Genomic DNA, 12,044 nt, shown 5'->3' with positions numbered 1-12,044 from the left:
TGCGTAATCTTAGTACTATCCCCATTAGGTAAGTGTACAAAATTAGAAAGAGAATTAGAGGGTATAGATTGTGATTGGGAAAATAGATGCAAGGAGGAAACCATATGATTTGAGGCTCCAGAATCAATTATCCAATAACTATAGGTAGTAACGGATTTACCTACCATATTAGTTGTCTCATTTGCAGTCGACTCTGCCATATTTTCTATTTCTATTGCAGCTGATTCTTTTTTCTTGTCCAGCAACATAAGTATCTATTGATATTGCTCAAGGGTAAAAATAGGTGCAGATGCTAGACCTCTTGTATATCTAGTACCTTTTGTCCCAGTGGCATACATCTTCTCTTGTGCCTTCACATTTGCATTGTGAGCCACTACTGGAGCACTATTGTAACCTCCTCTTCTCCTATTGTTGTTGTTGAACTTAAGCCCTGTTGGATAACCAACCAGCTTGTAGCAGTTTTCTTTTGTGTACCCCTTCATGTGGCAATAGTCACCACTTTGTATTCCTAAGTTGCTATTCAATCTATGGCTTTCTTCTTGGATTAGCATCGAATAAGCTTGATCAATTGTAGGCGTAGGATTCATCATCAGAATTTGGCTCCTTTGTGGAGCATATGTATCATTCAATCCCATTAGAAACTTCATCAATTTTTGTTGTCGTAAAAAGACATCAAATTCTCTAGATTTTACACAATCACACCCAGGGAAATGGTATAATTGACTCAAACTCAGCCCAGAGATCATTTAACCTTGAGTAATAGATTGAGACACTCGATATTCCTTGAGTCAGACTCCCAATCTCTCTGTTCATGTGATACACCTTAGTCGCATTTACTTTGTCAAACCTTTCTCTAAACGCTTCCCAAACTTTTTGTGCATTCAAGGAGTAAACAATACCTTTCCTAAGCTCTTGATCCACTGAACTCATGATCCACGACTGTACAATGGCGTTACATCGATCATACTGGTGCAACTTGAACGAATCTGCTTCATACTTCTCCCTAGTGCAGGTTCCGTCAATGAAACCTATTTTGTTCTTCACTAAAAAATGTAATTTTCATAGAGCGACTCTATTCCGAGTAGTTCTCTGTTTCGACCAACAATTGAGGAACCAACGCAATCCCCGGCATGTATGAGGGATGAACAAATAGCGGATCATTGCAATCGAGTAATTGGCTGCTTGCATGTGAAGTTTCGACTCCGGTGGAGAATCTTTCGCCATCGTAGCCAATTTTGTCAATAGTCAGAAATTAGGGTTAGAATGAAAATTGAAGAAGAGAGAACTTTATTTGGGAAAATTGAGAATGACTAGAAGCTTCAGATTACAGATCGTACTTGACCTGCTCTGGTACCATGTCAAAAGCAAGCTAGATCTGCCATGGATATGGAAGCAATATCTAGTGAGAAGAAGAGAGGAAAAGCAGAGAGTGAGAGTGTGAGATAGAGAATCGTAGAGAGAGAATCAGAAATTGTATTTCTTTCTTATTATCTATACTGTACAAAAATATGTCTAATATACATGAAATTAATAATATGTCCTAACTAACCAACTAATGAATACATCTAGAATAGTGCATATTAAATAGCACAATGTACAAGTAACCTCAACTACACTTTATATCTCTATAGGTGTCTTTTCAATTTTCCATCTCGAAAAGATATTTAGAAATATTTTTTTTTAAATTTGGTCAAACCTGCTCAAAATTACTTTTCGAGTTAAGTAGCCAAACATAAATTATTTCTCATCAAAAATACTTTTGAAATAAATAATTTTAGAAAAAAAAATTCTCAAAGGAGCTCTGATTTTAGAAGTTTGGTCAATAAGTCAATAAAAGGAGTGAGAGCAATCATGTTTCTCTCTGAAACCATTCTCTTGGACCTTTCACCATTTCTGTCAACTCAGCTTACACCCATTACGAAAAGCAGCTCTCTGTCTTATCTATGCATTTCGTTTCCTCTTTCAAGTCACCTCTCTCACTCGTCTACTCCTACACCCCATATTGTTTTACTCTCTCTGCACTACTCTATATTAGTACGACATTCAAAGTATTTAAATATGATCATCGTTATATATAAGCCATCAATGTGTTCTTATAATCATCATTTAAAATATAATTAAGAAATAATCATTTTTATGTGAAAAATTAAATTTAGCCACAAAATACATCTAGCTAAAATATGAAAAGTATGCTAGAAGTTTGAACTACTGATAAATGTACACCATAATAAATGTTCATGGAGTTTTTTGTCATGTTTTAACTGGGGATATTTTTATCAAAATTTTATTTCATATTGTAAAGTGGCTAAATTATAGATAATAGTTTGGAAACCCTGTCTAAAACTTAATTAGCTATTTGAAAAAAGACTAGGTATTTGCTAAGTTTTTTCAAAAATTTCTGATAGTAAATGTTTTCTCGTTTAATGGCGAGAATCTAAATTAGCGTTACCAGTAGGTATGAAATATCTTATGGTTAAAAATATATTTTGCTAAAAACAAAAAAAATATTAAATGTTAACTGTCGACGTCTTGCGTACGGAAAAAATAAAAGAAGGGCAGAGAGGAGTTGCTTTCATGTCCATGCGGTTAGGCTATGGGGCTATACCTATATCTATATATATGGTACCTCCGAACCTATTTCCTTTTTAGTCCGTTCCAAAAAGAATGGCCCATTTCTAAATTTGGAAATAATTTTACTTAATTTACAAGTTTACCCTTAATGAGAAGCTTTTATAATCACACAAATACTCAGGGCCCCTTTTTGAATTGTTTAGGATCATAAATTTCAAAAGTATTTATTTTTTCTTAAACCTCGTGCCCAGTCAAACAAGTTCACATAAATTGAAACTGAAACGGAATGGAGTTATTTTTTGGACTCTTTGTTTCAGCATAGCCAACTAAAGAAGGGTTTTTTTTGGTCCGACCCATTGGAGACATATTCACCTGAGATAAAAGGCAGCAGTAAGCATGCATGCTAATACCTTTCTGTTTTTATCTGTTTTCTTCTTGATTAAATTCCTTTCTCATTTTATGCCCTTTTCTTCTGTAAACAAGGAAGGAAATACCCAAAGAGAAGCATGCAGCATCTGATTACAGTGTAAAATTTTGAGCACCAAAACTACAAATCTGATATTAAAATTATCTACATGTTCATGGTATAAATATAGCAGCTCATAACAGAAAATAACCCTAATTTTTAATTTTTACAAAGTTTAACCAGTTTGATAACTAGTATATAATATGGGTAAAATAAGTGTGTATATACATAGACTTTATGACAAATATTATACACTTGTATTTGTATATATTGTAATCTGTATACATTTATTATACACTGAGTATATTTTTGGTGTCAGGCGCCGGCTACAAAGGATTACAACTAGGCGGGCGTAAATATCTTGGCTAAAACTGTTAAGAGCCTAATTTTAAATGCTTGCAATTCCTTTGGATAACTCGACAGCACGTCCATGCGAATTAAACCATCTTAGGAATTGGTTTAAAAAATGGAGAAACATGTATTAAAAGCAAGCAACCAACTTCTTCCTATAAATATATAGGACTTCCTATATATATAGAGAGACAAATAGATTTTTTGGGGGGATTTGGCATGGCATGACAACTAGGTCCAACAATTGGCATAAAAAAGCCAGTGTTTTAGGATTTGGCATATGGTAGCCTGAAGTTATTCTATCTCTTCTAATGATTCAACCACCATCCTAAAAATAAGCCCCATCAAAATTATTTTCCTTAAAAATAGCAAAACATATTTAAAATCATCTCTCTCTTCTCTCATAGCAGCCATCCTCCTAAATTAGATTCCATTTCCTTCAGTAGTATCCGAAAAAACCTTCAAATATTTTTAATTATTTTTCTAATTTTTTATCTGTATATCCAAATATATATAACACATTAATAGTTACATTATTTGTATATCACAATGTATAACATAATAATGTGTATATCAAAAAAGTGAAGTAAAATTTTATTTTTCTTCTTTGTATAATACATTTCAGATTGAAAACTCAAGTTCAAAATGACTCCACATGTATATCCCATATTGTATCCTGTGTGTATCCCTATATACATCAGTAATATCTCATGTATATCATATGTATCTGTGTATATCAATGAAAAATTATGTTATATATACGATATAGAATGTGATATAAACGGGCGTCCATCAAAAAATTGTGTTGTATACACGATATACAAGGTGATATATACAGACGTCCTAAAAACTTGTGTGTGATATATGCTGATGTACACGATATACAACGTGATATACACATGTCACAGTTGGATTTTTAGTTCTGATTGTTTTACCTGAAACCAGTCTAAATCACTTCTAATGTTGCTCAAATTTTATATATAGCCTCGTTTAGGTATTTTCAACCAATTTCAATCTCAGCCACTCATTCAATCCAACCAAAAAAAAAAAGAAGAGAGAAGAAAAACAAAGTTAAAATATATTTCCTCTCTTAGTTTTTGCTTCTGATTTTCTCTGATGTGGGGATCAACCTTACCTTTTTATCCCACTGATTTTTTTGCATAATTTGCAAGAATTTTTCTAAACTATGAGAGCGAAAGAGAAGAGATAGAAGACGAAATACAAAGAGAAAAAGGGGGGGGGGGGACAAAATAAGCGAGTAGTTTTTTTTTAGAGAGAATATATAAGAGAGTAGTTTTTTTAGGATTTGGCTATATAATGCCAATTATTTGGGGCTATCTTTGCCATTAAAGCTAAAAAATTATCAATTCCTATTGTGTGTTGTTATAGGATGCCAATTTTTCTATTTTTTTGCTACTATTTTTGCTACTATACTTTTAGTCCCCAAGAGGCCTGTTACAAGATTGGACCCAATTCCATCATTGAGAAAATATTCATTTGAATATGGGCTTTTCTACGTGCTTGATGCGAGCTTTCTTCTGGACGAGCCTCCATATTGGCTTAGATTGCGAACTAATTGGAGTTGGTTATATCAATAATCATTTCAGGTAAAAATAGTATATGCTAGCTAGTTTTTGGACAGGTTATTCAAAAATAGTCAACGTTTGCAAAGTCATTGAAAAATAGTTATTATTTTGCTGCAACACGGAAAGTTCCAGCATAATATACTAAGATCGGTGCACCTGTGTATGAACTTCCAGCATATTATGCTGGAACTCCAACAAGCGAAAAGTTCTAGTATAATATACTGGAGATTGGAGCACCAGTGCTCGAATTTCCAGTATATTATGCTGGACCGGTATATTATACTGAAATTCCAGTATATTATATTGGAGTATTTTTTTCGGATTTTGAACAGTGTTTTCGTTCAGATTTATCTTTACATGAAAAGTGGCTAAAAAATCGATTACTTTTGAAATTGTGACTATTTTTGAATGACCACTTGTCAATCTAGCTATTTTTGAATTTCTCCCCCCATTTCGGTGAATAATTTGTGCTCTCTAACCAAATTTAAAAATAATTATCAAACATATGACTTAAATCTGTTAAAACTTTATCAGTTTCTCAATTTGTGTGAGTCACTCTACCAAAACCTTGAAATTGATAATTGTACTATATTAATGTCTGTTAAATAATATACTTTAAATATGTTGACAAGAGAGTAGAAAACAGTCAAAAGAATGTAATTGCACAGTATCGGCCAGAAGAATATTATGATTTAATATGTGAAATGCAATTCGACTGTTAAGCTTTATCATCGGATACCTTTTACATAATAATTGAAGTACCTGAAAGTGTCATTCTCGTGTAATTTACATCATGTATACTTATATTTTTCCTTACACATGAAATTTTCTTTCTAGACGAAAGATGGAAAAACAAAAGAAATGACGTACCTCAATGGGCCAACTGGGCCTAAACTCCTGGATTATTCTTCCTTGGGCATTAGTTGAGCCCATGAGAGTAGGACCATGAGGAAGTGCACAGTTTGTCAGTAATAAGACATGTATTTACTTTTAAGCCACTGTTTAAAATATCTTTAGTCTTTAGCCACTGCTTTAATAAATTTTTACCCGCCCGGACGAAAATACCCTTCTGCTCATAAAGTTTAGGACCAAGTGTCCTTAACTTATGAGCTTGTTACTGTAAGTTCAGGACTAGATGTCCTTAATTTACGAGCTTGTAAATCTAAGTTCAGGACTATCTGTCCTTAATTTATGAGCTTCTAATTCTAAGTTCAGGACTATATGTCCTTAACTTTTGAACTTGGAACTCGAAGTTCAGGACTACTTGTCCTTAATTTCTGTGCTTGTAACTCTAAGTTAAGGACCAAGTGTCCTTAATTTTTGAACTTCCAACTCTAAGTTCAGGACCAAGTGTCCTTAAACTATGAGCTTGTTACTGTAAGTTCAGGACTAGTTGTCCTTAATTTATGAGCTTATAAGTCTAAGTTAAGGACTACATGTCCTTAGTTTTTGAGCTTGTAACTCTGAGTTTAGGACTACCTGTCCTTAACTTTTGAACTTGTAACTCTATGTTCAGGACTACATATTCTTATTTTTTGAACTTTGGAAACTCTAAGTTCAGGAACTCTACACATTCAAATAAAGAGAAAAATAAATATGGGATGAAATACTAAATCCAAAAGCCGTGTGTTCTAATTATGGGATAGCCATTCCAAAAGGAATTGCGTTTTGAGATAAAAGTTAAGGCGAGATATCTATCCCTACTTTCTTTATTTTTCGTTACTTTGACACCTAGGAAGACGGAGAGACCGGCAAGGAAGAGAACATGGACAGAAAAGAGATAGAAGAAAGGTAACACCGTCTTTTCATATTAATTTTAATAGATTAGTGGCTACTTTTGCTCAGCATTAAAAATGCTGGATAAAAAGTAAATAACACTTTAAAAAGTGGCTACCCCACACAATTTTTACCAAGCTAATCTCAATGGGCCCAGTTGGTGGGCCTCCAAATGAGCTATCTTTGTGCCTGTATTTACTTTTATCAATTTCCCTCTTATTAAATTAGACAGTGGTCAACACGTGAATGCACTTCCGTGCGTTATGGCGCTGATACGGAAACATCGCTCTCCATTAATCACTCATTCAAGTGCTGTAATATATCTGAAAAGACCAGTTTTTAAATTTTAACAGATGCAGAAACAAACGAGTTATTTTTTTCTTATCTACTGTTTAAATTTGATAGACAAATTACTGAATGAGTGTGATGATAAAGAAATAGCAAGTTCCTGAAAAATAAATATATTTACATGCACTTAAATATATGACATGTAGTCAATAAAATCGGATAAGGATCATGCGATCTCAAGTTTAAATCCGTAGGGAAGCAAAAAATGCTATATTATTTTTTCGCATCTATCTAAATTTTGATGGACAAACTTATTCAATACATATACTGTTGAGCGATAGCCTATTCTAACAGAGACTGATTCAAGATTTAAATTTTATGGGTTTAATATTTAAGGTTTTTAGCATTGAACTCATTATATATTTAAAATTACGGGTTCATATCTATTATTTTACAATTCCAGTAAATTTTGATTCCATATCAAAAATTATGGGTTCAATTGAAGTCGTTCGTAACAAATTATTCGCCCTTGTGTCCTAATACTCCTAATAGTATAATTGAATTGCGTGAAAGATAAACGATGGTACCGTCATAAAAATATATATTTGCACATAAGTGGAACCAAACACTCATGTCATAAACAAGATTGATCTCATTATGGGAATAAAATAACAATTGTAGCATCTTCTATTGCACGTCCTTAAATGTGTCAAAACGTAGTTGTCCTAAAAGCTCCCAAGAACGTGCAACTACGTTTCTAGCAACACCGTCAAGCAAATCTATCTTTCCCCACGCGCAGAAGGTTCACTACTCTAATTTGATGCTGGACATATTTAAACCTCAGGGAAGTTGCTCCGCTGGCGAAATAAAGGAGGTGTTTGTACCTCCATATCAGCGCGTGAAAGCCGAATATTCGTCCGACAACGAAGTTCAACCTCATGATTTCCGACACCTACGTGGCATTTTGTAAATGGCTGTTGTAATTGTACTATCACAGGCTTGTGACTCTATCATTCCACAGCAGCTAAATTTCTTGCTGAAGCTAAGTACTTCGTATTTAATAGTACGTTATTGCCCTTATTTTGAAATCTTAATGACGGTATTGCCACCTTGTGCTTTAAGGAACCGACAAATTCTTTCTTGTTTTATTATTTTAAATTTGTTAAAGTAAGTTAGCATTAAATTTACCATATTAATAACTCTTTGCTACCGAACCTCATATATAAACCTACCTTGGAAATTTACGTTTATATATTATGAACATTCAGTAACTTGTATCATGCATAAATGCAATTTATTACATTTAATTCAAACATGATAAAAATCGAACATCTAGAAAAGTGAATGTTGATTTTGATGAGTTATGAAAAGATTTTGAATAACGCCATATGTTTGTTAGGGCCGGCTTTTGGGTAAAGTCACCGAAGCCTGAGCTTTAGGCCCCCAACTTTAGAAGGGCCCACTTTTTACCCTATAATTTTTTTTTTAAAAATTAAGTATATCTTGCTAAAAAACGAAAAGGAAAAATATCTATGTTCCTTAAAATTGGGTCCCTAACATGTAAATGCAAAATTTATGAAAAGAATCAAGTGATTATGTCTTTTCCTCATTAAATATTATGTAAATTTTTCCACTTTCTTTTTAGGTTTTTACAATATTCAATTTTTTAAAATATTTCTCGGTTCTCACCAAACGTTACTACTATTATATTTTTTCTTTGTGCCTCCAAGAGATCCTATTGTTCTGCATTTTTCGTCTATCAAGCTAAAGCCTATGCGAAGTATATCGTGAAAGCAACACATATTTATTTTCACATCAAGTTAATGAATCAGGTTCTTCTATTCCAACTTTTTAGTATTAGTTTTTATCTAACATTTATTTTTCTTAATATTTCAATATGTATGCATATATTGTCCTTTTAGTATTTATCAAAATTTAAATATGTCAAATAGAAAGTATGAATCCGGTTATTCAGAACTTAAGGGGAAAAAAGGTTGAATCATTGATACAATACCAAAAAAGAAGAGATGATAATACTCTAGTCGATATACTCAATCAGATAAAAGACTTTATTCTTTTTCAAATGCTTATATCGCTTATAGAATAATAATACCAGTTCCTGTAACAATTGCCTCTGGCCACCCTCGACTACAAACTAGAAACTTGGAAGAAGTTTTTGAAAACTAAAATTAATAAAATCTTACTTAAAATTAATCGCGACGCAAGAAAGATTGAATGAATTATCTATATTACCGATTGAAAAGGAATTATTAGAAGAAATTTATAATAAAATAATTATTCATAATTTTGCATCTCAAAAAGTTAGAAAGTTAGATTTTAAATAAATTATAGTATATAAGATTTTTTTTGGGAGGAAAAGGTTAAATTCTTCTTATACTAGTTTGGCTTTAGGCCTCCAATAGTGTTGAGCCGCCCATGATGTTTGTAAAACCCTAACATTTCGTCTACTTCCTTTCATCTTCTTACTTTAAGCTAGCATTTGGATATAGATCTGACTGAAACTTGAAAATAGAATTTTTGAAGTTGTGTTGAAAAATAATTTTTGAAAGTTAAAGTTGTATTTGAACCTGCATTTTATTTGAAGAAAAATTAAAGTTTTATAAGTGGAAGAAAAAATTTCACCCAAAAACTGCCCTAACCAATTTTTGGGAACTTTAAATTTTTTTATTTTTTTTCAAAACATTATCATATTTCATAAACAAATAATGTCTTCATTTATTTTTTAAATGAAGCCTAAATTTATAACCAAACGGGAGCTAAGTTAATTGTATTGGATGCGTGGTTGCTGAAAACTTCCTTTTTCAAAAAATTATGAGGTAAATTTCAAAAATTAACTTCTCTTTTCTTGACCACTCAAGTTTTAGCTCATTAATATTGAATTAGCAATTAATATAAAGGGCTAAGATAGGTTAAATGTAGTCCGACATCTCTAACACGTGAATTAAATTGTACAAAGTATGTATTATTAATATTGCCTGCCATCAATTTACGAATGTCAAGATAAAAGTTTATATTCCTCCTCTTCTATTTTAACTGTCATTTTAGATTTTTTTTTTTCTGTATTAAAGAATAATAAATGCAAGATATAATTTATTAAATTATCCGTATTTAATAAAAGCATATTGATTTTTTCCTCTCAAACACTATGCATTATTACTAATTCTAAGGGTACTGTCAGAACAATTAATAAATTTAGTCTTGAATTTCTAGAAAGACGATTATTTGGGGATTTTTTTTCTTGAGTTAAAGTGACTGTTAATTTGGAACGGAAACTTTCTATTGAAACTATTGCAATATTCAATACAATAAGTGAGATTATAAATAAATTATCAGACAACAAATTGTTAAATCCCATATTTTCAGATAAATACATAATTGAACTTGCTAGCACTCTAGAATGATGGTTCTTTAGACAACAAACTAGAGGCTTTTGTGAGATTCATCATACATTTGATGGTTGCTTAGATGTTCAACTTGTGTCACTAAACTACCAGCACTAAATTTGATTGATCTCTTTAATTAACATTATAGTAATGGAAAGGAAATACTTAATAAATAAGGTAATAACCAAAATTATGCCTAACCCGTTTGATCATTCTTTAATTTAAACGATTTTTTGGATAAAATCAGTTTAATATATTTCATTTAAAACAATCACAAGTTTAATAAATAGATAAATGTTATTTTGGTAAAACATGCTGATTAATTCTCAGTGCAAATTTAAGAATCACTTATTTATATAACTTAAAAGAGTAGTGGAGTCTAAACCAAACATGTTGTTTATTAGTTTTGTGATTTTTAGCATTCACTCATTGTCCAGTAAAAATTGATGACACATAAAATTAACGCTAGTCTTCGACTCAATAAGAACCCTCTTGACATAATATTTATCATAAAACGCTTCTTTTTAAACATATCTAAAATTAACTAGATCAGTAATCTATTATCTATTACTGTTAGAAGAGTAGAAAAATTAATCTCAACTAGCCCCACAATATGAGCGACATTCAATTTAACCTTCAAATCCTCAAATGCCTTCAAACAATCATTTTTGAAATTAAAGTTTACATCATTCTCAGGAAACTTACACATGGGATTAACTATTTTAGAAAGATGTTTAATGAATCGTTGGTAGACACATGCATGGCCAAGTAATCTCCTAATGATCTTTTCATTGCTAGAGGAAGCAGTTTAGAAATCACTTCAATCTTTGTCTTGTCAACTTTTGTCTCATTTTTTGAAATCTTATAGCCACGTACAATATTCTCTTGGGCCATGAAGCGATACTTATCTCAGTACTAAATTTATTTATTTACTCGTACCAAAACATAATCTAAATTCTCCAAGCGCCTTTCAAATGAATCCTCCACAATCGAGAAGCCATTCATGAATATTTCAAGTTGACCCTCCAACATATTCGTGAAAATGATCTATCGTATATCTTTGAAATGTAACTGGTGCATGACATTATTCAAATAGCATCCTTTTGAAAGCGAATATGGCATGAGGACAAGGAAAGGTTGTCTTACTTTTATCCTACATAACTATTAATATTTATTTGTAACCGGAATGCTCATTAAGGAAATAATAATAAGCACAACTCGTCAACCTATCAAGTATTTGATAATAAATAACAAAGGGAAATGGTCCCTTATTGTGACGCGATTGAGCTTTTTGTAACTCATGCACTCATCATCCTGCCACCGTTCATATAGAAATCAACTCTTTTTTTTTATTGGTGATGACCATCATACCATCCTTTTTGACACACATTGGACTAGACTTATCCAAGAGTGATCATGCATAAGGTAAACCACCCTAGCATCAAATCACTTAATAATTTTTTCTTCACGACTCTTGATTGCTTGATTTTATTTTATTTTATTTTATATTCTACCAAGGGCTTGATACTGCATTCCAACTTACTCTTATGCATACAAAGTGCGATGCTTGTACTCTAGATATTCGCAAAAGTCTAACCAATG

General features: G+C 32.0%; 1 protein-coding gene across 1 annotated transcript; it reads right to left on the bottom strand.

Annotated features, from left to right (window-relative positions):
* Nucleotides 1–696: 696 nt before the first annotated feature.
* Nucleotides 697–1,224, bottom strand: LOC142173468 (uncharacterized). Its single transcript, XM_075239065.1, has 2 exons — nt 1,119–1,224; nt 697–1,028 (listed from the first exon to the last, which is right to left on the bottom strand). The coding sequence occupies exons 1-2, from the start codon at nt 1,222–1,224 to the stop codon at nt 697–699; spliced, it is 438 nt and encodes a 145-aa protein (XP_075095166.1).
* Nucleotides 1,225–12,044: the final 10,820 nt, after the last annotated feature.

The sequence above is a fragment of the Nicotiana tabacum genome, chromosome 19, assembly GCF_000715075.1.
Source record: "Nicotiana tabacum cultivar K326 chromosome 19, ASM71507v2, whole genome shotgun sequence".
Classification (NCBI taxonomy): domain Eukaryota; kingdom Viridiplantae; phylum Streptophyta; class Magnoliopsida; order Solanales; family Solanaceae; genus Nicotiana; species Nicotiana tabacum.
This window is presented reverse-complemented; position numbering and strand designations above follow the sequence as displayed.

Bases quoted from the DNA above. Each gene is read 5' to 3' on its own strand.
- LOC142173468 (XM_075239065.1), bottom strand. From the start codon at position 1,224: ATGGCGAAAGATTCTCCACCGGAGTCGAAACTTCACATGCAAGCAGCC. The intron at 1,029-1,118 runs GTTGGTTCCTCA...AGAACAAAATAG, and splicing joins TCATACATGCCGGGGATTGC to GTTTCATTGACGGAACCTGC.